General features: G+C 37.0%; 1 protein-coding gene across 15 annotated transcripts in view; it reads right to left on the minus strand.

Moving 5' to 3' along the window:
• The window catches only part of AFDN (afadin, adherens junction formation factor), a 116167-nt gene that overhangs the window by 82139 nt on the left and 6109 nt on the right, over positions 1-27919 (minus strand). For all 15 annotated transcript variants that reach the window (XR_008436229.1, XM_053973339.1, XM_053973335.1 and 12 more), the window contains exon 2: positions 138-333. Coding sequence is in view for 14 of the 15 variants with exons in the window: in XM_053973339.1 (XP_053829314.1) it covers positions 138-333 (196 nt within the window). In the remaining variant the exon portion in view is untranslated. The remainder of the gene's footprint in view (positions 1-137; positions 334-27919) is intronic.

A 27919-nucleotide genomic window follows, 5' to 3' on the forward strand; every position in this document is an offset into this window, starting at 1 on the left:
TAGTAGAATATATTTAAGAATAAAAATCCCAAGTCTCATGTGGTTCAGAAACTGGGGGCAAGCCTAAAGATACTTTGACTGGGAGTAGATAGAATGGTGGTGTAGATGCAGGAAGGACTTAATGAATAAATACAAACCTCCACTGACATGCACTTCATAAAGTGAATATTTAGGGGATGATAACATTCGCATGTCTGGTCGAAACTTCTCTGCAAGAGTTTCTATCACATCTTGTGTTGTGGCAGTACTAGAGACACGGATACATTTTGTTGCAAAATTTCCAGCTGCTTTGTCTTGAAAGTAGAATCTCATTACTCCATGAAACTCGAGATCCTGTAAAGAAATAAAAATACAAATCTGAGTGCTGGCTAACAGTTATAAGGTTCAGAGTTCTCTTATTATTTGTTACAAATTCATTATGAAAATATCAGACCTCCAAATATTATACTGGTTTTCAAAATTTTCAAAGCAGTAGAATTAAAAACCAGGACATTATAAACTTGGGAAACAAAAGGCTATCCTGCAAAAAGAAATTAAGGACTCCCTCTTACTGAAAATATTGAACTTGAATCTTTAAATATTCAAATTTACAACTATATTCAGGAGAATTAATAAAACCTCTTTTCTAAAACCTAGAGACACATCTTGAGGACTAACTGAGAACTGGCCCCTGCAGCCCAAATCTGTAAAAGTGCATGCTCAAGGAAAAGCAGCATGTCTTGATGAGAACAGCTTGCAGTCACAGGATCATCTCTTCTCTCCTCTTTTCACCCCTTCATGCACTCCTCTCTCCTGCTGGCATCTGTTTGTCCCAGAAGCAGCCTTTTAAGGACTTTATATTTTTTATTTTAAGAAAGGTTAGTCTTTGGTACAGCTCCCTAAACACTCTGTGAGGGGCAAAAAAGCTTCAGCACCAACATGAGGTGAAGAAAAGGACTGCAACTGTCAGCCAGGTGGCTACACTACAATTGCAAAGGCAATTTGTTCAAACTATTGTAAATTCACATTCTCAAATGTTTTCCTTAGCTACTGGAGCCTGTGCTTTACTGCAGCACACCAAACTTCACAAGGATACTGTCTGCTAATGCTACTCCACTACCAGTCTGAACTACAACTCCAAATTCGAAGTTTAGTTCCCCAGTGGTCTCCACCTGACCAACTTTTGTTTCTTGCATAAATCCCAGCAATCATGGGGCCCTGCACTCAATGGCAATCAAGGATATTCAAGTCTCCAGTTGACTTTGTCAAGTTTACTCTACAGTTTAATAATCACTGCTCCTGTCTTCACTCTCCAGAGGCTTTGAAATAGGCAAATCCTTAGTTGTTGAGCACAGTGACAGATTCTATGCTAGGCACAGCCCTTTCCAGTACTACATCTGATCACAGGACACACATCACAATGCTTTGAACACCAAAGAATCAAGATATTTACTGAAGCTACTCTATCATTCAGAAGATCTTTGCAAAAAGAAAGGAAAAAAGAATATTTTAAAAAGAATTAAAAAGTCAAATAACCTACACTTAGACAAGCAAATATGTCACCTAGATACATGCAGAAATAAGCACTGCTCTTCTGAGGATAGTCCCAAGCCTACACCAATACAGCAGTCCAATGAAATGCACCATGGACCTCAACAATGGCCAATTGTGTTTTATACTCTGTTGTTATCCGAACAATTTAAAGAATTAATCTTTCGGAGCCTGCACTGCTGTTCCCACAGAACTATCTATTGTACTTCCAAATCAGTGTTCCTTCCTGCAAGAAGTTACAGTTTCCACATTCCTCACTCCACCTAACTCCCACCTCTGCATACACTCTGAACTTAACTGCAATTTATACTCATGGGTATAATTCTTCAGCTGCGAACATTTCTGTAACAGCTACTACTCACCTCTCAAAAGTATCCTGACTACTTTGTTTCTTGTCTTTAATTATATATACTGAATTATAAACTGATTATCCATACAAGGACTTACCCCTCTCATGCAGAAGGCTACCGAATGACTTCTGGAAATCCTACCTACCATAGCGAATCAGAGCTTCCTTACATGTGTTCTCGCTAACTCCTTCACTGAGTTCCAAAAGGTCTGAAGCACAACTTCTAAGTCCTGCTGACATTTCCAAAGTCAATTATAACAGACACCACATGTTCATGAATTCTGTAGGTTAATGCAGTTTTTTCTCACACAGAACATCACCAGCGAACGTCCTTTGTAATACTGGTTTCACAGTGTATTTGCATCCAACGACCTGAAGGTGTCCACCTAACAGAGCCATTGCAGACCACTTCGCAAAATTACCTCATCTCTCACTTCCTTCAGTTATTGGATAAAGATTCTCTGGTCCTAGTAACTTGCTTTCTTGCCTTTTTCTCTCTTAACAAATGCTGATTTGAAAGCATTCCTCAGTTTTTTTTTATCTCATGTTTTTATATTCTACTCGTCTGATTTTATATCATCATAATTTTCCTCATTTGGATACTACTTCAGCTTTCTAGTAACTATCTTTGCCTGATGTTCAGTCATGCCAGCTTCCTTTCACACTTCCCTTGATAGCTGGCATGCTTTTGGTCTGTACCTCCAGCACAGCATCTTTAATTCTCAGCAGGTGTAGGTACTTGGCTACTTACTTGCCCCTTTTAGCTTTACCAAGCTTTCCAAGGGCTGTTATGCTGCATTTCCAACTGGGTTGGAAAATTCTGTACTTTTGCAAGAAGAATGAATCTAAGTGCCTCATGATCTCTGGAAAGCATTCTCACAGGTAATACTCTGAGCCACATTCCACACATGCTTTTGTGCAGATTTGGTTTAAATGGTTGCCTCTTCTGCTAAAACTCCTTAAACTGGGATGCTTCACAAAATAGCCACAGTATTTTTATAAGTTTCAGTTAACTTAATTTCAGTCAAGTGTAAGTTTCAATCCACTTGTTTGATCGTTGCAAAAGACAACATATAAGCCTTCTGCAGAAGTATCATGAAGCACAATCATGTCCCATTTAGAACATTTATTTCCCTTTATACAAGGTTTTCCCCACCACCTTCTCAAGGTAATGCTGGAGTAAGGATTTTAAGAGAGAAAAATGAGAACTTTGCTAATCTTTTCCATGCATTATGTACTGAGTTCTGATACAGAGATAAGATTCAAGTAACTTTTTCCAATTTTTTTTGTTGGTTTTTTTTTTTTTTTTTGGTTTGGTTTTTTTGGGTTTTTTTTTTTTTTGTTTTTTTGGTTTTTTTTTTTTTTGTTTGGTTGGTTGGGTGTTTTTTTTGTTTGTTTTTGTTTTTTTGGGGAGAGGAGATTGTTTTACTGAGGACACATTCCATTGCCAACTAGCCAAGCTTTTGATCTGCAGATTTTTTAACAACACAGTAGACACTGAAGAGCAGTTACAACTTATTTTTACTTCCAGGTACTAACAACACAGATGAGACAAAAGTACATTCTGAATTCTCAAGATATAATGTCTGTATAAGCAAGTTTTGTTTACATTTTCCAAAAGAAGTAATGTGTTTTTCTAATATTGCCATTTGACAATCTGGATATAAAAACAACTGAATGCAGTGACCACTCACTGTCTATGTGAATGCAGTGACCACTCACTACTGTGACCTCTTCTACAGCAGCTTCTCAAGCTGTGTCCCCACAAACCATGTCCTTGTCCCCTTCCCCTCTACTTTCTCCACAGTTTTCTGTTAAAAAAAAAAAAAAGACTGCACAACAGCATCACAATCTTCTATCACTTCCCCATATAAGAGTCCTTTTAATGTTTCATTTCCATTATGTTCCAAACTGTACCTTGGGGCATTGCTTAGACTATTACAGATTTAAATGAAAGTACTTGACGACATGGAAGTAATTGGTTTCACATTTCAGAAAATCAGGAAATAGGAGAGTAAAAAAAAAAAAAAAACCAAAAAAAACCACCAAAAACCCTTCTAGTCTTCATTATTTTTTTGATATCACATGTGTGTCTGTGTGTGTGTATAGCTGCAGTTCAAGCCATATTTAACTTTCTGGCCACGTGCTTAGCAGATAAATCCCAACTACACAGAAACAGATGCCACCACTCACACTCAGACAACAAGGCAGGCACTGCACTTAAATTTCCACTCTCCACTCTAACTCTGCATTAAAGTGTTTATTTTTCAGAGTTTTGTGTTTCATCCTCAAACTCATTCACTACTGAATTACTTTGTCAAGACTACTAGGCACGTTCACTGCAGTTTATAATATGAATTGGTGTCAAGAAAAGAGGCTAAAGAACAAAAATTGCCCGTCCTAAACTAGGTAGATATAGAAGTATCTATTATTCCCTGATTTACTCTTGTAAGTGTAGGAATCTCCTCAAAACACATATCTCTTGAAACCATCTTTCTAATAAAGATAATAACTGTCATTTATCATTTAACAAAAAGAAATTAAAATGTTTTCTGGATTTCAAGAGTGACTAATTACTTCAGTGCATGAACACTCCTACATTCCTTTCAGGAGTTTATATGCATGATAAGCAATTTTAGCACTATTATCTGATCACGTTTCATAATTTATGTATCTGCTGCGCAAGTTCATGGCTCATGTAGGAATGCAAGGATGCAGACCAGTCTTCAGCCACACAAGTACAGTCAATTTTCACAAAATTTTAATTCTGATCATCTAGACTGCAAAACATATTTTGAAGAGCATATAGCAAAAGTCAGATTTTTAGGCCTTTCAAATAATAAAGACCACTTTCCTCAAATACAAAGCATAATTATTCCTTTTCATCAGAATCAAGTTATGGTAGTTTCCAAAAGCATATCCTACTCAAAAGGTTTCAACTTACATAACAATTGCCAGTTAACCATTGTGTCTTGGTTTTACAAACAAAAGTAAGCTGAACCACCTCTTCATTAGGCACAAAGGAAAGAGTTTATAGAAGCATTTCAAATACCTAGTTATGACTTTTTGCATAAAGTCAATGACAGGCAGTAACTGCTGCAAAAACAATGGAACAATTGTTCCAAAAGTCTATCTTCAGACAACAAAAGCACACAAAAGCATCAGAATGAAACACCTGAAACACTCACAAAATGAAACTACTTCAAAATTCTACAAAATCTTGTGAAAAGCTTAAATTAAACATTCTTAGAAAATATCTGCCTTCTCAGTGTTATCAGTCTCCTCTGACATTCTCCTCGAGAACCTCAGACCATCATTAAATGAAAAAGAGCACTACAAAAGCAGGAAACAAATAAACATAAAGTCAATCCCACAGAACACCCAAGTCACATTTAAAACCGAAGATGTGAGGTACCAGTTATCACATCAATTCTCACCAATGTTTTCCATGAGGCTTCACAAAAGTGACTCCTGATTCTCAAAACAGTTTGATCTGTAAATTTAGTTCCCAGTTACTTACTGTCAAGGGTGGATCTCTGCTTTAAAAGCAGAAAGCAGTAATAATCAAGATCACTCATTTGAAGTTATACTACAGAGAAATCCAAGTAAGTAAAAGATGGAGAGAAGAGCATCTCTAGTTCCCCTCTCTAATTATGAAGAGTGGTTATATACACATTTGAAAAGTGTTAATAATTATGGAAAGCAAAGGTGTTTAATACTTTGGCAACCCAAAACAAAGAAACTCCCCACAAAAAAACACTGTCTCCAAACCCCTCTTTCTCCCAATCATCCCACTCCTTTTACACAATACAATAGTCAAGAAGGAATATAAGAACAAGTAGAAAGAGATAAAAAGACTGCACTGTATATGAAGCTCAGAAAAAGCCTGCAATGTGACACAATGGGATTTGCAGCAGGGAAACCTGGACTTCCTGAAGAATCTGAGAAGCTTCAGCAAACAAAACAGTAATATCCAGGAGCCATAGTCTACAGCCATGCTCACATGAGAAAGGAAACCTCTCCTTTAAAGTGTCAGAGATAATGAGAGTATTTTCCACAATATGTAGGGCACAACAAAATGAGATCAAACTACTACTCCCACAAGCCAGCAAAGAATATCCATAGGCTGTTAAAACTCCTATCCCACCTGTATGCATCACAAAGCATTACATATTTAATATTTAAGAGTATTACACACTATCCATTCTGTAAACTATTCAATCTCTAGAGCACCAGAGAATATACAAGTTTCCCTTCAGAAATCCTCATCTGCACCCACTCCAAGAGGCTCTGATCTCTTCCAGCTCCATTGATAACACTGTTTGCCTTGCAAGCATATTCTGCATGACTGCATCTAGAAAATGCCAAAATCCAGCACTAAGAACATCACATCTTTCATCTGCCCCATTCAAATTCTGCAAGCAAAAATCTACAGAGAACTAAGCTGCAATTACTATTCAGGTACATGTGCTTGTTGCTCAGGAGTTTTGCTAGGAGAATATAAATAACAATAAAACCAATCCACAGTGCAAAAATTAGAATTAAAGTACACACAAGTTGCTTTCAAATGAATTTGGGTCACAATATTGATATAACAGGTCAGCATAGCAATAGTATTATCACTGCAAGATATTCTGAAACATTCATATAATGCCTTTGTAGCTGACCTGTTGTCAGTCAACGGAGTAAAACAGAATTGCTTCCTTTGCCTCTCCAAAAGCCATACTCACGCATCAAATTTGTGGAATTCTAATGAGTACAAGAATATTTAAAAAAAAATATTTCCTACAATATTTAAAAACCCATTTAAATCAGTAAAATTACATGAGGGTGGGGTTTCTAGCACTCATTTCCAGTTCTAGCACTCAGTTCCCAGAATGACTGCTCAACTTGAAACTTGAGGACAGACAATACTATTAAAAAGGAATTTCAAATAGTTTTTTTTTTTTTTTAATCCTGGTAACTCTTATAAACTGTTTTCCATGTAGCAAGGAAACACAGTGTTCTTGTTAACCTACAGTTTTTGAGTTAACTTGAAAAAGTGCAGCTTCATGATAAAAGACTACCTTTAATCCAGCAGAAGAAAGGAAGAACAATACAGATGAAAAACCAGCTCCTATAGAAAAATAATTTTCATCAGCTTTACTTCCTCTTCCAAACCTTTGACACCTGGATCAACAAAGACTTTCCACTACAGAATGACTCATTCTGCCACAACACTTTAGACACTGTAATGTTCACAAAAGCAGGACCAACAGCTGACCTTTCTGTCAGAGAGAATTACCAATAACCCACAACATGAAGATCCTAACTAACTGAAACCTCCTCTTTATTTTCCTGAGGAAAATTGCATCTTAGGAACCAGCCCCACTACAGTATGAAACAAAACCTAAAGACGAAAAGACAAGAGGTACTACAAACATTTTCACAATATAAATGTAATGCAATGAAGCCAATGCAAAACCCACTGCAGTATATGACAAATGGTACACAAAATTTTAAACTAAGGCCAAAATTCAAGTCTATAACTATCACATCCACTAAAAAAGGATTAATTTTCATAAATGCAGCTTGATTGCCCATGTGAACCCTGAATTATCATAGATGTAAATATTGTACTGTATACTTCATATGCATTATCCCTGCTTCTTGTTGCCTATCTATCTCCCAACAGCAAGACTAATTAACATAACTTAGGATGAAACAAATATTACAGTAATCTTCAATATTTTCCTGCTAACTTACACCTCACAGATGAAAAAATTATATTTCAAAAGAAGCCCATCTACACCACGTAGATGAAGCAGGTCCTACCAACTTCAAAATGAAACAAGTTGTTTTCAGAGCAGTATTTTACCAGAGCCACATTCTGTGGTGCCATCAACCACGCTTCATTCTAAATACGCCAAGTTTTCATAAGCTTTTACAAAAGATATTATTACACAAGCAACATGAACTGTCTTCACAGAAGACTTATGAGTCAAAAAGCAACTACCATTAAAAATGAAAAAAAAAAATTGGCCAAGGGCACTCCTCAAAAGCATGACAGCCATTACCTTCCAATTCTTCATTTTCAAACCTACAGTACGTGATCAGCAAAATCAGCACAGCACTTGCAACACAGCTGCTGCCTGCCCCCTGCAGGGTGTGTGCTTTGTTAAGCTGCGCTGGACAGCACTTACACAATCAACCAGAGAACATGCAGATCTGTTCTTTGTACAAAATGAAACCTGCAGTTAACTGAAGAAATCAAACAAAAAATGTTTTCAACAATGAGCACCACCAACAGTTTGATAACTATTTAATCATTCATTAAATTATTAAATTCAAAATAAAAATTAAGTTACAAAATATTAAATCCTATCCCCAAGTTAAAACACACCACCCTTTACAAACTGTATTAATGCTGGTATCATATAGAGACTCTCCCAATACCCTTATACTGCTCTGCAGCAACTGTCAACACATACTCTGAAAAAAAATACACCAAACAAAAGCTTGTTAAGAAAGTTGTTGTTGTTATTATGATTAGGAGGAAACGGAAAAGTGATTGGTGTACATCTGGTGTATCAAAATACCCTGAAGGTCTCCCAACAACAGCAGAGAGGTAGAGGCAGAGTTCAATCATACCTGAAACCAGGTAAAAAGCAAGTCAAAACCAAACAAAGCCTCCTTTGAATTAATCATGACATATTTAAAAGATGAAAAATAACAAAGAGCAATGGGTCTCAATAAAATATTGCTTACCTTCCTACTATTTATTTACAACCTGTCACTATTGAGCAGCTAAGACAATTGCTAAGGAACAACGCCAGAAAACTCAGAGGAAAAGATCTGAAAGCACAGACAATCCCATATAACATTTTTCAGATGCATCTTAAAAACCCACTGAAATAAATCAGAGTTCTCCATACTATTTACTGTGTTGAAGATTGTTTCTTTTGAACAGTCCAATTTAGAGGAAAAGAAACAGGTTATTACATCCACCTCAAAGCAAAATACAACAGGAAAATCAAAAGGTGAGAATGTAAGATCAGGCACTGGAAGTCTGATTTTTCACTGTCATTGCTACTTACAGAGCTGCAAACCCTGTATTTAAAGCATCCTCAGGCATCAATCAGGCCACAAAAAACACTGCCCTTACTCACTTGAACATTAAAAGTGCAGACACAGAGTCAGCAACAGAAACTCCAGTGCTGCAGAAAGCACTTCCTCATAGTGACACACTCATTCCCACCTCTTCTCTTATGGCAGGCACCAGCATCCTGCAGCTGTACAGCAACATGAATCAGGTTAACTTGGAAGATATTTCCCTTCCCTTCATTCAGTGTGGAGGAAATTGTCAGTGCCAGCAGCTGGGGGAAACTGTCCTGCTGGCAACTTGTGTTAACTTGAAGGAACCATGAAACAGCTACCTCTGCCAAGCTGGACACTTCATTCCCACTTCTGCACCAGCATCAGCATGGACCTGACTCCAGCACAAAAAGCCAGCAGGCACTTACTGCTTTTTGTCTCAGGCTATGCTGGCTCCACTGTGAAGTCTTGACACAGGTCAGATAAGCACCAGACCAAAGAAGGCAGCAGAAATGCAGCGGCCTGGCAGAGACTGGCAGCCCTCATGAGCTAAGTGGAAACTGTAGTTTGTTACAGGAATGGCAAATCTCTCAAATATTTTAAAGACTTAGTCCACAATCACATGGCATTTAGATAAATTAGTTTTCTGCAGTCACAAAGTAAAATTTAGAATACTGTAATTTTAAGGCTATTTCTATAACTGGCATACAGATTATTAGATTCCAGAGTTACATGATAATTTCTCTATAACTTAAAAATATTACAGTTTTTCCTCTGTAATAAAACTCTGATACAGGAATGTCTTAGAAACAGTCTTAAAGCCATAAAAAATGACAATACAAGTAGTCTGCAAATTCATCTATGAAACTACTAAAAGCTGAAAAGATACTTCTTTTTGAGTGAAAACTCAGTATCTCTAACAAAAATGTCCATTTACTTACAGCAGAGAGCTGCATTACGGAAAAAACATTTCCACCAGCAATCAAACTCACGAAGCCTGGTTTCTTGTGGCTGTCTTCCGAAAGCTGATTACACTTTTATATAGATGGCATAAATAAAATTATTCTTAACATTTCCCTCCCAATATGGATTCTCTAGTGTCCAAAAGTACATACACTACTTAGTAAAAACTAAATCAAATTTCTTGTCTGTTTCTGACCTCTTACAGAGGCAACTTCATACTCCTGACATAGGCTGAAGATTCAATCAAAGAACCAAAAGACCAAGTAAAACCCAAATTTGACAAGCTGGTGCCCATTGATAAGCTGTCACCAGCAAATACATAGAGCAGCTCAGACACCATGCCCACTTCAACCACCTCACATTCACTTGACAAAACATTCATATTTATTTGTTTTCAGTATAACCTCTATATTGGAAATAAAAGAAATAAACTCTCACTACAGGACAAAAAAAAAAACCCGACACCAACAATCCTTTACATGAACAACTGTCTGGATTAATTTCTCATAATTAGCACTGCATTTTTACTATTTTAGTATAAGGCTTTAGTATGATGAGGGTATCAAAGGGAACTATAAAAACAGAATCATTTTTACATCATGCAACAAGGGTCATGCCATGTATTTATGCTGACACAGCCAGTAAAGTTTGAGCCAAGGTCTACTCTGAAATGATAAACTTGATTGAGTTACCCTGGTTTCTCAGTCCTGTGGGATGAGCTGGAATCAGCACCATACAGGGTTAAGACATCCAGCTACAATGACTGAACTAGAAAAACGCTGGTGCTATCTGATACACTGCATGGAGGAGCTTTGGCAACCAGGCTAATTAGTCAGGAGTTTGAAGTAGGAATGCTAACAAGCCTAATAGAAAAACAAGCACCTGATTCTCCTGAACTAGACAAACTGCAGCCTGGAATCTGCATGGAAAAAAAAATACCCCAAGCCTCAAAACTCAACATTCTGATTTAAATACAACCTCTGACTAGATTTCAAAGAGTTATTTCTCAAATAAATTAGATTAGTCAAGCAGGTTTGAAGTAATAATATAAGGTCAAAATGCACCACTAAATGCAATTTTATTGTAACAAATTCTGTAGAAATGGGGCAAAGGACCTCTTTTTTAACTACTACTGTTTTTGTTCCCTACCTGAAATACTTACTTTCCCCTTTCCTTTTTAATGGTAAATCAGCCATACTTCAGGCTATGGAATAATGAACATCTACAAAAAATAGCTCTGAAAAAAAACCCAAACTGAACATCTGCACTGATGAATGAAATTATTGAGATGATCTGTGTCATAGCCAAAGACACATAACCATGCTGCTTTTATATGCAGCTTTGTCTAGAGTAAACATACACATACACAAGCTAAGACATCCTTCTAGTTTTTTCTACCACACATTCAGAAAAAAATATATTAATTCATTAAGATACAAACATGTAGTCAAATTAACACATGAAATTGCCACAAAGTTTTCAACATTAGAAAGCATTAACTTGAATACTTAAAAAAACAAATACAGGGTTGACATTACAACTTCCAAATGGGAGCATGTCCCAAAAAGAGTTATGTTTTTGTTTGTTTGGGTTTGTTGTTTTTTCTTTTTTTTTAATTCAGTCACTCAAAAACTCCTCCAGGAAGACTCATTTTGAGTAACTAATTTTTATATTTAAAGGAATCGGGTAATTTCTTAAAACTTACAAAGCAGATTATTAACATCATTAGTTATCTTAATGTTGGTTACATTAATGCTGGACTACCAAGGCCACAGATAGCTTGTGGAAAATCTATAGAGTAATTCTAATAGTTTGGTAAAATTCATCTGTTGATAGCCTTCTCTCCGCAAATCCTACTTAATCCTGTTGTATAATCTTTGGCAACAATTTCATCAAGCACTGTGCTTCATGAATGACATTCAGCCTCAGTTAGTTGCATTTAAAAACAACTGCTGACAGCTAAAAAAGGGCTTTCTCTGCAGTAACACCATATACAGTATCTTCATACTGACAGTGGTTTTGTACTCCCTGTTTTGTGATCTTTTGACTGTTCTCATACTACAAAATCCTCCATTCTAACACAAAAGCTAGCTCAAAGCACTCCCAAGCATATAAAAAGGTTTCTTCCTAAGGCACCTGCACAACCAAAACCTTGCTTCTAATTTTACTCCCTCAATGCTCTGTTTACTTTTAGATTTGAAAGAGAAGATACCATGTAGCTATCAACACAACAATACACTTTAATGTTTTGTACTTGAGCTGGCGCCCTTCTCACTGAAGTAGTATTTTACATTCCAATTACCTACCAACTTCCTTTTCCCAATGGGGTTCCACACTTGCTCCCAATCTACAATAGTGTCTGTTTTGCAAGACTGGAAGCAAGTTCATTGGCTGAAAGGTCCTGCTCTCTAAACAGGCTTATCTAAAAAGAAAATCTCTATTCCTGAATACTTTTATGTATCTTCCATATTATTATTATTATTACAGTACATGGAATGTACTAATCACATAGACCTAGAAATAAATTCCCCAAAAGGTCCCTAATTGTTGATTACTGGATGGCTATCTCAAGAGGAAAATTACTCTGTAAATCCTGCTTGTGGCAGCAAGGGAAAATATGACATTAAGTTAATCCAATGGCAACTAACAGTTACATTGGAAGGGGCTTTCCCTATTCCTATCTATCCCCACTCCAGCTGTGTGTCATTATAATTGTTTCAACACAAGCATTTAGGTGAACTCTAATAAGCCAGTTCAGAGAGAAAACCCCAACAAGAACTAATCCTAGTCTCCCAGCTTCCCTAAGAACGTCACCATGGAGTCACATAAAACCCAATGCCAGCATAAAGGAGGGATTAAAAAAACCCAAACAAACCTGTTCAATTGAAGAAGGGGTGAAGGGAGCACTCTCTTGCAGCTAGAAAGCCATTTTACCAGCTTCAGCAGTAAGTATGAAACCTCATCCACATACTTTTCCCTTGGGTAGCTATTGACACTCAAAATAAAACCAATAGCAGTAGTTTACAGAGATAAGGAATGCTTCTGCAGATCCAGAAATCCAGCCAATCAGCTGTATGATAGAGGCTGGCTTCCACGGTGGAAATAAACTGGTTATCTGTGGGAATGCAGGAATTTCATCATCCCTGTCTAAACATCTATTTCACTTACCGAAGGACAAACAAACAAAACATTATGAAAGTAATACAGTATTTGAAACTCACTATAATAGACCTAAAAAAGGCTATTAAAATAAAATCAGACTATAATTTAATTACTAAATCATTTAACTGAGGAGAATTTAAGTCATGCCTTTGTTTTAGTACTAAAGGACATAGCAACCCATGCCTATGAGTAGCACTACACACAAATATACCCAGTTTTCTACTGCTTCAACTAAAAGTAACTAAAGGTCTTAAATGCCAAGGTGATGTTATTTTCTACTGTAAATAGTGTTTCCTCCAAAACATCAGGAGCCACCGAGTGCAGAGTACATCAGAGCTCGGATCACCAGCTTCTAACTCTATCCTCCAAATTTTTGTGCCAAGAGATCTTCGGCAAAACACCGCTGCATCATATGTTGTCCATACACAAACACTGACAGAGTTTTTACAGCCCAGAGTCTCCAAAGTCCTGCAGAGACCACAGTAGCACCATTCCAATAAAACAAGCCAGAGGAGGAGAGTAAATAAAATTATTAAAAGACAATGAGATTTTAAAAAGCAGTCAATTAACAAAGTAAGTTCAGAGACGGGGTGGGCTACAAAAAAGCTCAATTAGATCTGCTAAAGGTAACATTTCATTGTGCCACCAGTCATTAAAACAGAGAAGCACTCAAAAGCTTAACTATGGGCATAAAAAGCTACATTCTTTCTATAACTTCATGGCCATTGTATTTCCTTTTTTTTCTACTGCTTCACAGTCTCTTATTTCATGCTCAGGACAACAATGCAAATGCAGCGACTGTGAGTAATCGCCAACACTATTCCCGATAGAGGAAACAGCAGTTGACCAGTTGATTACATAGGAAGCTCCTCATTTCCTTTGCAGTTCTCTTCATAATAGCAGAAATAATCTAGAGAAAGGTGTCTTGTGGAGGTAGCATAAAGACCAACTCCAGCGATTTTTTGTCAGAAGGAATTCAGTCAGAAACTACCATTAGTTTTTCAAACAATAGTCGAAATATACATACCCAGTTCAAACAAATAGCTTGACTTATTATAATTGTTGATCATAACCTCTCAAATATTTTGGAGTTGAGTCGCTCATTAGAGTAAGTGTTCTGTGCAAGACTACTCATGTTTTATGAAAAATTATGATTCTCAAAAAGTAGCAAGGCAGCTCTTTTTCCAGCTGTAAACACTAATATATCATTACTTCTTTAAAATTATATAAGACATCTTAAATTATCATTTTGTTGCAATATAAGGTAACACAGAAATCTGGCTTCACTTTTAGACATAAGGGTTGAAAGGCAAGTATAGGATTGATTCAGCTGATTAAGTGCTCAAAATTTAAAGTAGTCGAGAATCGCTTGCTTCTCATTTTAGCATCAGAACAAATGTACTCTGATAGGTCAGCAACCAAACTAATACTGCCCCCTCATTTCGTAGTACCTTGCTCTTTGTTTCACCGCCTGCTTACAGAAGAGTGAGGAATTTTCAGAGGGCGCGTCAGTCAGATCATCAGTTACAAGACTGGGTGTGTGGAGTTGGGAGGAGATAGGAACAACAAAAAGACAACTGAAAAGATGAATACTTAATCATCACATAGGCATCCTTCACATTACTACCGTCTTCCTCACCCTTCCTATCCACCCTAGTCTGGAATAAGGAACTTGAAAATAAACAGTGCATTTCTGTATTTCTGCATTGCTTAGTCTAGGTAGCAGCTTCATTCCTAGAACTGAGAGAGCAGATGATTACAGCTATTAGAGAATACAACTCAATAGCTCCCTTCCAGAGTTTGTTCACCCAGCATTAAGACTTCATGTTGTCATACCTTAGGCAGTCTCCCCCACTCACTGCCGATGACTGTCTTCAGCTGAGCAGATTCCACTTATGAAAGGAGACCATCAGAAGGGTATTTTTCTTGAGGAACTCACAATTCTGATCTCTGAACTTCTGGGGCAAACCAGTCCTGATCTAATGACTTCCCAGGGTGCACAATAAACCTTTTAAACTATGTTTTTTTTCGGAAGGAAATCCTAGACAAGCATCTGGATGTAGGGATTATTCAGCTACTTAAGAATGGCTAGCAAGATTGCATCAAAATAGATTCAAACATAACATGCAGAAAAGGTCACTTAAAGCTTCTTTAAACTTAATATCAACATATAAAATGTAATGCTGAGTTTCTGAGATGTTTCTTATTTGGTTTATTTCAGCTTAAAATTCCTATTATATTAATACTGGCCTAAGAACATTTGCAGGATTAACAGACTAATGCTACCCAAGTTTCAAAATAGCAACTTCAATTTTAACAGTAAAAATGCTCCATTGAAATAACAAAGTTGTTACAAATATCTGTGGCCAGACAAGATTATAGTCTACTTTCAAACTAGTACTTCAGCATTTCTTCCATCAAAAAGGGTATACTACCAGCATGCCCATTTTTCAGCATCACACAGAGATCCATATCACAACAGCAGAATTCAAAACAAAGAACATGAGGCTGAGTATGAGTAACAGAACTAGTCAACACACCATACTGTACCAATACAGTTTTATACACTAACAATAATCAGGAGTGAAAGCAAATCTTTATTCCCAAAATCTTGAATTTTGTTGATATAAACACATATCAACAAAAATAATCCAGCACGGCTCATTCACTTGAACTACCCATTCCAGTAACTAATACAGGCGTGTCATGTGGAGAAGGAAGAAGTACAGGAAGTGAAAATGGGAGCAAAACTGTGTGCAATTTACACAACTTACAAACACTTCCCGTCCTGCAGCACTGGGACCTCACCCTATCTCCCCTGAGCAATCTATCACACAGAACACATTGACAGTACATAGTTTGCTTGAGTCAAAGCATACATAAAGTGATCCTGAAACATTACGATATTTTCAGTCTTGAAGATTGTGGAGGATGGGTAGAAGAATGCTGTGCTCAACTTCAAGAAGAATCTAAGCATTTCAATATTCAAAGCTATCAAGTACATGCCTAAATGTTTTGCCAAAGGAAATTCTTCAAGGTAGGGGTTTAGGTGGGGTATTTTTGGTTTTTGCTCAAGTTTTTGAGTGGCTTTTCAGTTCAACAGAATTCAACAGGGACAAAAGAAAAGTCCCAACAATGAAAGGTAAAATGTCTTGCAACAACACAGGCTCAAGAAACGGCCAGTTAGGAAGAAGCTCTGCTAAATAAAACGTGAGGATCTTGGTGGACAGCAAACTGAAGATGATTCAGATGCATGCCCTGGCAGCAAAGTCAACATCATGTTTAGCTGCATTAACAGGAGGAACACAAGCTTTAGGTCAAGTAAAACAATTGTACTGCTCTGGTTTTGCGCTGTCAGTACAGGAAGGACAGAATTAAGCTGAAACTCAGCAGAGAGCTACAGAGTCTTTAGGAGGCTGAAGAACCTAAATCTTAGGAGGTGAGACAGAAGGAACTGGGTTTCTTGCTCCTGGAGAAGAGCTGGCTTTAGGGAGACCTACAAAGCAACTCACAGGATCTGCAAAGAGGCCAAGAAGACAGTGCAGCAGTGATCAACAGGGCACGGTGGGAGCACAAGAAACACTGGACATTAAGTTGAAACAAAAGCAGCCTTTAAACTGACTATACAGAAAACTTTTTTCACCATTAGGACAGTCAAGCCAATGAAGGGGGGTGCCCAGAGTTACTGCAGTTATTGGTCCTTAGGGGTTTTTCAACACTTAGGAGAAAGGCCCTCAGGGACATCAGGACTGACCTTGCTTCAAGCAGAAGGTTGGACCAGAAATCTCCTGAGGTCTATTCCAAATCAAAGGATCATATTTAAACATCTGTGGAGGACAGGCTCATTTTCCATGACTGTTCAGCTACAGAAAACACTAACTGTTACAGCAGCCAGGCAGGCAGATAGCCTTGATTTAGACATGACCTCCAACCAACAGGAGAGCTCCCAATACTGAGATGTGTATGTCTCAACAAGGGCCATGACAAATGAAGGGATGAAAAAAGCTAAATACTCTAAGTGGCAGCATAACATTTGTAAATTTCTCTTCAGGTACAAGCCCAACTGGTAGACATTAGAGACAGTAAAACCTATAGAAAGTGGTTCTATTACACATAAGAAGAGTCATTAATAATGCAGTGCAATCCATCACAATTGGAAATAAACTGGAATGGGTATATACACCACGGAACCATCTAAGATTAAAGGATAATTCAGGGAGAAAGGAACTTCAGGAGTTTCCAATCCAAGCTCCTAGTGAAAGAAAGGTCATCTCTGAGGTCTTACCAGGATCTTTTGCAGCCTTCTCCAGCCTACTCTTCAAAATCTCCATGGACAGAAACTGCACAACCTCCCTGTGCAACCCGTTCCACTACTTGACTATTCGCTGGCATCCGAGACGTTTTCTTTTGCAGAACACTTTTGTAGCTAGTGAACTGCATAATGATTTCACTTTTAATACAGATAGAATCAACTGTATGCCTGAAATAATAATTCTTTTAACATAAAAGTTCATTCTTTAAGAAAGATTACATAACCAAAAAACAACGAAAGATCAAAAACTCAAGAGAAACAGAAATTTAAGGCAAAAACTCAGAAGAAGTCGCTTTGGGGGAAAAAAAAAAAAAAAATCAATATTCCCCACCCTCCTTACATCCTCAAACCAGTGATATTTCCATGGGTTCTACTTTTGGAAGCAGTTCAGTCCTGAAGCTCTAGACAAGCATCTGAATGGAACGAGGGAAGATATTTGCTACTATCAATACACATTTGTTGCTAACCTATAGTTGCTATAGGATATATGGGGCACAGGAAGGCAGAAGTGGGTGGAAATATTACTAATAATAATAATAATAATAATAAGCTAACCACAGCAAACAGCTTGATTTTGAGAACACCACAAAGCAACAGAACATCAGAAGAAAACAAACTCAGAAAGCGGGAACAAAAGGAAAGTGGGGTAGACCAAGATAAAAGAGAGATCAAGAGAGGAATTATCAGAGGGCTGGAGCACCTCTCCTATGACAGCTGAGACATTGGGGCTGTTCAGCCTGGAGAACTGAAGACTTTAGGGAAGCATTTTTATAGCAGCCTTACAGTACCTAAAGGAGGCTACAAGAAACATGAACAGGGACTTTTTACAAGGGTATGTATTGGACAGGACTAAGGGGAATGGTTTTAAACTGAAAAAGAGTATATATTAGTTATTATGAAGAAATTCTTTACTCCAAGGTTGCCCAGCAAGGTGGTGGATTCCCTATCCTTGGAATAGTTCAATGCAAGCAAATACAACATCTTTTCCCCAAAGCCAAATTTCTCATATGTTCTTCTGAACGTCTGAAATAAGAAGAGAGAATTAAGAGAAAGCATACATATATCCTCTGTAAGGATATAGGTGTCCATTTTGTAAGCTGTTCTCTTTGGACCGATCCATACTAAAACTTAGATGGATTCATTTGCAACATCAAAGTCAGAAATGGTAGTTCTAGTATCTCTTCATTTTTAAGCCATGATCAAGAACTAGTGAACTTAGACATGCTACCCCCCTCTTCATCATCAGTAAGGTTTACAAAAATAAGCTCTGAAAATTTTCATGCTTGTTTCAAGAAGAAAGTCATCTCAAGGAGCAGATTTTGACAATAATCAAGCCCAGATCAGATGCATTTTTATTAAAGCAATGAAATTATTTTTTTTCCTTAAGTAAGATTTGTTCACTATTTAAATTCCAATCCTCTGGAATATACTTTAGCTTTATGAAAAAAGTGCTTGAAATGCTTTTTATTTTGAAAATACAATCTAATTCTTTCAATATATTGAAGTAAATTTTATACTGCCATTTTATACTTGCAGCTGAGGTTTTTTGTAATATGCCTCAAATATACAAAAAATATACCTTTTTTACTTGCACAGAATACTATTATTATACACTTTAAAAATATAGAATAAGGAAGTGAGAAGTATTTCCCAAGCAGGAAAGTAACTCTGCTCAGGGGAGGCTACTCATAAAAACGCTCATTTCACCTTCAAATAGCGCATTTGGTTACCAAAGAAGTATGTTTTAAAAAGTGCTTCCAGCTCTATTCTACAGATTTCTTCTAGAAGAGAACAAATTACTGGTTTTATCATATAACACCAGTTAACAAAACTGGTCTCTACAGCTCTGTTAATCAGGAGTTGCCAGAAGAATGTGTTTGCCAGTGTACTGTGCATGAACTCTCACTTTTAACCAAGTTCTGCACTTCTGCCCAGTAGTTAGTTTTGCAGCCAGTGACATGATTTGTGTGTTTAGTTAACTTCACTTAAATTCCCACCTTTCATCTGTCATCTCTACATTGCAAGAAACTATCAGAAAATTAATTAAATGGTTGCTTACTTTCAGACATTTTCTTGCTCTAAAACACAATTCTATCAAATACCCTTAATTTTACCCTTATCAAGGGACTGTCAGTTGAGTGGCACACAGAGCAAGGACAAGTTACAATGCAAACATTAACCCAGATGATTAACCGTGAACAGGACTATTTGGAGTTTAAACAGGCTCAGATTACAAAAGCATTCAGTAACTTGGTTTGGCTTACTCAGATATTAAAACATAGTTAATGAAGGCATAAATTATACTACTGTACAAGATTTCAAGTATACTCTGACTCACAGTGAAGCAATTTAGGCTTTAACTAGCTCCTGCTATTAGCCAAAGTCTCTGCAGCAAATGATCAGAATTAACACAGCTGAAAAGTTATACCAATGAGGTCTTATCCTCTCATTAGTGAGGGAGTATGACACAAGACTATGACAAAATGACCCAAACCAAAAATTGTCAGGAAGCAAAGATAGCAGCATGTAGAAGTGGAAAAGAATTTACAAATCTAAGGAGCCTCTAGCTTCTTTTCCTTTTAATTAACAACCAATAATGTCTCCTAGTGTAGCATGTCTGCTGAGTACAGTATGTATGTTTCTCTACTACTGAGGACAGTAAACTTTTCCAGACTTATTCCTACAAATATATTTTATTTGTATAGAAATAAAAAAAATGAAACAAAAACCCAAACCCAAGCACATTTTATATAGTCCTAGTTAATACCATATCATTTGTTCTGGGCATTTTTTATTACTCTCCACAGTGAGACACAAACTTTCCTTATGATTAGGTACTTAGAGTAACTCATTCAAATAGATTTCATTTTTTAAATTATTATTGCAAAGCATTTGGGGATTTTGAAATTCTTTGTATTCAGTATGCACTTCAAAAATCTTAATAAAATATATATGCTTGCTTTAATTAACAGCTTCCAAGATGTTAGAATACCAGAAAGTTATACATGTGGAAAAAGGAAATTATTGGGGAAAAAGCTACAGCTGTTCAGCCTGGATTCTTCAGCCTGAAGAGAAGGTTGTGTGGAAATCTCAAGCAGCCTTCCAATATCTGAAGCGGGCCTACAGGCAAGCTAGAAAAGGAATCTGACAGGACCTCCAATGACAGGACAAGGAGTAATGGGTACAAAAACTGAAAGAGGGGAAAGATTAGATATTAGGAAGAACTTCTTTATTGTAGGGGTGGTGAGACACTGGAACAGGTTTCCAAGGGAGGTTGTTGATGCCCTGACCCTGGCAGTGTTCAAGGCCAGACTGGATAAACCCTTGAGCAACCTGGTCTAGTTGGAGGTGTCCCCACCTGGCAGGCAGGGTTCTAACGAGGTGATTGTTAAGGTCCATTCCACCTCCTTGGCAGTTTGATTCCTCATATTTGGAACTAAAGTTACTTATTTACTGAAGTGAGGCAGTCTCATGTACATTTGACACAGAAGTATTTCTGAAACAAACAACATCCCAAATATGAAAATAATTCAAGTTTTCTACAAAGATACATAACACTCTTCCTACTGCAGGCAGCTCCCCAATAAAGAAAAGGGGCAATCTTTGCTATACCATAGAACTCACGTAAGATTTAAACCAGAGATGGTGCTGGTAGATGACACTCTAAGAGTGATTAACTCCCTTCCCCCTATGTTTTATAAGGTGAAATCTCAAATTAGGATAACCTAGAGAATTGCATACATCTATAAAAATCTGGCTTCTCTTTCTGCCTCTGTAGTAACTACATTTACAACAGTTTTCAACCCATTACTTCATGTATCTGCATCACTTTTCCCATCCTACTGTCCTGGAAACATTTTAAGTAAGAAGGTTAGGTGTCTTTTATACACACCAAGACAGTTTATGAAGATCATACAGCTACTCAAGAGAAGTACAAGAGTACAGTACAAGAGAAGCATGATCTAAATAAATATCATCTTAGAATCACAGAATGGCTTGAGTTGCAAGGGACCTTAAAGATCATCTAGTCCCAGCTCTCAATTTTGCTAATAGCAACAACTTGGAGAAACACTCTTAAGGGGAAAAAAAAAATCAAAACAAGTAATATAGCTCAGTTCCAAACATACCTGAACGACCATTGCCCACTTTCAAGAATTAGACTTAAAATTGCTCATTGCATGAACAAAATGTATCATAAATGTTCTACTTATAAAACTGGTTTATACAGATAGTCAATGCAAGGTAAAGTCAGACTACCACATTATTTTGTAATGGCATATACAAACAGGAAAGCTCAGTAACTAAAGAGAAAAGTCCCCTTGCATACAGCAAGTAAGCAGCTTTTCTGAAAAACAAATGCAGTAAGCTTTAGCAAAACCTAAACTTGTTTAAGTTTTTTTTTTTTTCATTTTACCTAGATTTCATGTATGTAAATACAGAAAAATAATTTTGAAATAAACTAAACACCAATTTTAAAATGTTGTCAACATTTAATGATGTTTAAGTCAGATGGACATTGGGGGTGGAGAATAAGGCAGAGAACGGGCTGGCCGAAGCTCCTGAAAGCCATAGTAAAAAGCAGCATACAAATTTAACTGCTACCACGTACTTGTGGTTGCTGCTGAAGTCAGTATCATCAACACCACAGAGCTGGAAGTGAATCAAAGATATACAGTTCTGCGTGGCAGAAGACAGAACCCCATGACAGCAATCACATGATGGCAGTGATGGCAGGACTTCTGTGCCTCAGAAGAGCTGAGAGGTGGGTGAAGAAGTGGCTGCAGAACACAGTGTGTGTGTACCTGTGAAAGTGTTCATCCTCTTTTACACTTGCTGAGGTGGAAATAGCTTCAGATTACTCACTCATCCATCAGCCACGACAAAGAACACTGCTATTCAACATTTCACTTCATGAAGTATCAGAAATATGTTGGTATCTCACTCTACTTGCAGGTTTCTCCTACTACTGATAACATAATGATATTGCTATAGAAGGAGACAGCTGACACAAGGAAAAAGGCATGTGTATCAAGGATCAGAGAAATTGTCCTGACCCTTTTCCAACATAAAGAAACACCCTACTCATGCTCAGGATCTGGACAAATTAAGCTCTACATGCCCTGAGTACCATCCTTATTACCTCTGAGGTGGTTAGGAAGGAATTTTTCCCCTTGATGTAAGGTTTCCTTCTCAGCAGCTAAGGAATTCAGTATAAGGTTAATCCAGGAAATTCAGTTTGTCTCTACCTAGCAGATACCCAGAAGAGATGACACAGGCCAAAAGCCTATTAAAAGGAATCCTCTCCAAAATAAGGGAAAACTATCTATGGTTATCACAGTATAGCAAGCTAAAAAGCACTCCCTTAGAAGAAAACCCATGTGTCACAGCCACCAGCAGCACACAGACTAGCTGGTTATAAACAGGTCCAACTGCAAGGCCACTCCAAACTACAAAGTCCACATGGCAGATGTACAGGACTTAATGGCTGATCTGTAACCTCACGGGAAACTTCTGACAGAGGCAGATAATCATAAGGCTGCTCTCTGAAGCCAGTGCAGCAGGATGAACACATTTGAAGACTGCTGTAATTAGCATTTTTCCCTGAAAGCAGAAGATTGGAGTGTCTGGTTTAATGTTGTGGATGTGAGAGTTTTGGTGCAGAGTGCGTGTGGGAGGAAATGAGGGAGAAAAGGTCTCAACACAGGTAGGTTTACTGAGAGAGCTGTATCAGTACATTTATAATTATATACATGGATATTTATGAGCATCCATACACACAAGAATGTTCAAAGACCTGGAGACAAATGTGGAACACTGAAGGTAAGACAGGCATTTAAGTAAGTGCTGAATTTCAAAAGTTTTTACAAACCATCAGTATCAGAACATTATACAACACTTGAGCTTCAGTATGTGACTGTCTCACATTGGTACAATGCTACCAATTTTTGTGCTGCCACTTGACACTTTATCACTCAAAATGAAGGAAGACTACTTTGAGAAGGCAAAGTTTTCAAATTTGTCTAATCTATCAAAAATTTGATGTACCAATTTTTTGAGTTCAAGCTTAAACTTAATGCAGGTGAGAAAGCAAATCGTGAAAAAAAAGTATTCTGGAGCTTGTAGCAGACCACAAACAATTTACTTACAACAGTAAGAATTAGTAACTCCTTCAGAACATCTACTACTCAAGGTACTGAGCCAGTATCAGAATGTTAGGAGATACTGTTGATTATTGCTTTGGAAAATTCTACCAGAATTTTGAACACTGTAAAATTCAAACACTCCAATTTCATCAGAGATCCTACTTTATAGGTCACCTTTAGTCAAAAGCTATGTTTTACTGTAAATCCTGACAAAGGCTCCAGGAGAGAGCCAAATCCTCTCTTCTTTCACTTTTCTTTTTTTCCTATTAAGTGGATAGAACACCTGAGACAGACTACAAACTCTGCTCATATATTGAAAACTTCCCAGAACTACAATAATGTCATCACTTTGAGCTGGTTAGGTCTTTGCACGCTGGTAGATGGCTTTGGTGAATGTACCAGTAGTCAGTGCATAAAATTACTTCATTGTTCTCCATTCCCCCCCCCCGCCCCAGTCTACATATCAATCCTTATCTATCTGAAAACAGTTTGCTATAGGCATAACAAGTGAATTTATTGAAATAGTCTTTGCTGTGCTATGGCAACAAGAACAACTCTCATGAAATACTAGATACAGTTTCAGTATTGCTGGAGACTTTATCAAAAGTATTACAATACATCTCACACAAAACAAAGAAGGGCCTTGCTAGAGCATTTCACTGATTTTTAAAGAAGGAAACAGTCGTTTGGCCTTTTATTTTTTTTTAAGGCTTCAAAAAGCTAAAGAATTAGATCACAAAATGCAGTAATTTTAAGTAATTCCAGTTTTGACCTTCTTCACTATATAGCAAACTCTAGACCTAACAGGCAAATCCATCAAAATCAATTACCAGGATTGAGCAATGGTTTCATTAGTAAACACTGTCTTTCCATCACCATTTTCAGATTATTTTCCTTTTCCAGATATGAAAAGACACTATTCTAATCTTTCAACAGCCAGAATACGTACAGTGAGTATTGAAAAAGTCTTAAAACTTTCATTCTGGCTACCCTGAAAGTAAGTAGCAGCCATGTTCAGTAAGGCTATCACTTTAAGTGGAAACAACTTACATGTTTCCCAATAAAACACGCAGCATTCTACAAGAAGTATGCAATGCTTGGATATGATCCGAACGCAGAAAATATTATCAAACTGTACACAGAAGGTGAATGCAAACCAGATTTCTCAACATAAAAGAAATTATATTATGAAAACCATTTTAACAATGCAAAACTTTCTAAAACACAACATGGTTCAATTTTGTTTCCACATAGACATTTTCCCAACCAGGAGGACACAGACAGCATTGTGCCAATGTTTTGTACATTAAGAACATGGCATAATTGTTTTTCCTAAAATTGAGAACAATAACAAAATGTTTAAAGAGACCTTTTCAATTTCAAGCTGCTCAAAGTAGAGCACCTTCTGGAGGACAAAGAGAATGAGACCTTTTCTTGTTTTAGGAATTGGGGCAGGGTTTCTTTGTCCTTTGAACTCTTGCCCAACCATAGGCTATCCAACAGCCCCTAATTTTCATTAAGAAGTGAGATTCTGATCTTCCACTGGGTTTTGTAAGCAATACAACATATGCAAAAGAAAAATGTAAATATATGTAAAAGCATGATACTGACATCAAATTGTGTATCTTGCATCTAAGAAATTAGAGGAGTGTGGACTGACAAATCAAGTAATTTAACAAAGAGAAAGCTCTACTAAACACATCATGGAATGCTTGAAAAGTCTATGCACTGAAATCTTAGTTCACAGATACTGCTCTGAGCAACATACTTTGTCGACCAAATAAATACTGTTGCCAGACAAATCATTCTTTTTCACTTTTTCACACTATAAAAGGTGCTCTTACTACAGAGATATTGAGCCATGCCCTGGGACACGATTCACCACGAGGAAGCCTTAAACCATGTCATCAGGAAACTATCACCTATCACTAGGTAGTGAGTTTTTGTGAGAACTTTCATATTTCTGAGTTCTAGTTAAGAGAGTGCAAATTATCAAAGTAGTAAGAAAAACACTGACCAAATAAAAAACCCCACCCTGCAGCTATTGTTTCATTCTGCCATCACTCTATAGCAACTAGTACTGTAGTGCATAAAACCATTCCAAAATATTTACCCAAGAGTTGACCTGGCATTAGGAGTCATAGCCAAACACACACTCAATTTCCAGTTCCATAACAAACCAGCTGGTTTTCTAATGTCCTTGAATAGAAACACTATAGTAACTCTTATTTTTCTAAAGTTAAATCTATTTTATACTATTGTAATACATAAGTAAAATTAGAAATCAATTTATTATTATTATTAAGATATACCAAGCACCACTTAATAAAAGCTTAAAACTTTCAAAACTAATGATGTGTAGTTTCTGCTCTTCACTGGAAGAGGTGACATGAACAAACTTACAGAACTGTACACAATTTCATCAGTACAATCAAACTCTTACAGACTCTTCTATTAATATGATGAAATTCAAACACAAAATTCATGTAACCAAGTAAAGTTTACATTTAAGTGCAAATTTGCACTTAAAACTAACTCCCTATACTGATCTTCTAAATGACAACCCTAGTCCTAGGACCTTTTCCAGTTCTTACAGGATTCAAACTTTAAAGAGTAATGAGTAATCTACAACAAAATTCTGCAAGACAGACCAGGGCAATAAAGAGCCCTGTTCCACACAATGCATAGAGAAGTGAAGCAAGCAGTATCTAGACAGAGGGTATCTTCATAGGAGACAAGAATGAGCAAGAATCAGAGGAATGGGTCCCTAGTAAGAATATCTGCACTAGAAGATGATCTGAAGAGGAGTTGTCTAACTTACAGGGGAGCACACGAAGGCGGCAGATCTAAAAAATGTAATTAAATATATTATAACAATCAACTGATAACCTTGAGGGCACCGCCTGTAACAGAAGATGACCATTATCCTAAAGCATTACTCAAAATGGTTTTAGCAAGTTACATGTACCTAACACAAGAAAACTTTAAAGTCATACATAATAAGAAGGTATGAGAAAAACAGGTGATGGCTGAAAAAAACAATTGTGGACTTCATGTCAAAGCAGATTTTTTTAGTCTTACTAGAGAACCAAACTTGACAGCAGCAAAAGGCAGAATTGCAATTCAATGACTGAAGGCAACCAACCACATGGAAAACTTATCCCTATGCTGAAAAAAGTTATGTTTCAACATTATACATCTTCATTATGCAAAAGCTCATGAGGCACAATACAGTCCAGGAAGATCACGTGACTGCTACTGAACTACTACAGAGTTTTATATCTATTGACTCAAGTTTTCATCTTAATATTATCAATCTTCCAGTCAGGGACGGTTACAGAAAAGGAGTAATTTTTACTTGCAATTAAAGACCTGAGGGGAAAGGGGAATCTCTGTGTAAATTTAACAATTATGAGCCAAGTCATTCATGCATACAGAACAACTATCAATTACCTCTCTGGTTTACCTACCTAACAATCTTAACAGCAGAAATTAACAGGCTTTACCCTTTTCACAAGATGAAATGAGCGTCGTTCAATATCTATTTTACATGTAAATATTCTTCCTAGCCAAAAATCTTGAAAAATCAACAATTACCTAAATAGTGCTTTACTCAATACACTTCAGAAGAGGCTTCCATTAGCATGAGGTTCACTTTGAAAGACAGAGCAGACACTCCATTATGTATCTGTATTATCTGCTAAATTAGACTTCTCTTAAATTCATCACAACATTTAGTTTACTAATTCGCACTGGGATCCTCAATTCTACCTTCATCAGAACCCCTGGTCAAAACAGGGAGTTATTTTCTTTATGTATGTTCTGAATTTTGCAGAGCTACCATTTATTTCATTTATAACAAAGCAACTACTCCAACAGATACTGACACAAACTCAGAGTAGTTTCTTACATCTACAGCCTTCCCACAAACACCAGTTCATTTCAACTTTTATCACTTTCCAGCTAAGTTTTAGCTTTTCCTACCCACTTTAGATGACAAAAGCATCTAGACATAGAGCAGAATTTCATTAATTACAAAGCTAGGTTTTCCTCAAAAATCATGAAAGTATGTTCCATTCATCTTGGTTTACCTCTCTGAAAGATAAATGGTTTTGACAGAAAAAAACACACTTGCACAAACAAAGCAAATCCCTTATGCATCTAGAGGACTGGAGGTTTTTCAGCTGAAAAGTAATGCTTGTCAATGGCATTTTAGGCAGGGAACAGATTCACACATCAGGAGGGAATTCTTAAAGCCAGTATGTCTGAATTGTATGGAACTAATTAGCCACTAGCCATAGAAATAACTTACATAAGGAATATTAAAAGCACAGCCTAAAACTTCTTCCTAGAATTATTTTCATTACTTATGATGTCTGTAGACTG

This window comes from Vidua macroura, chromosome 3 (assembly GCF_024509145.1).
Source record: "Vidua macroura isolate BioBank_ID:100142 chromosome 3, ASM2450914v1, whole genome shotgun sequence".
NCBI classification, from domain to species: Eukaryota; Metazoa; Chordata; class Aves; order Passeriformes; family Viduidae; genus Vidua; species Vidua macroura.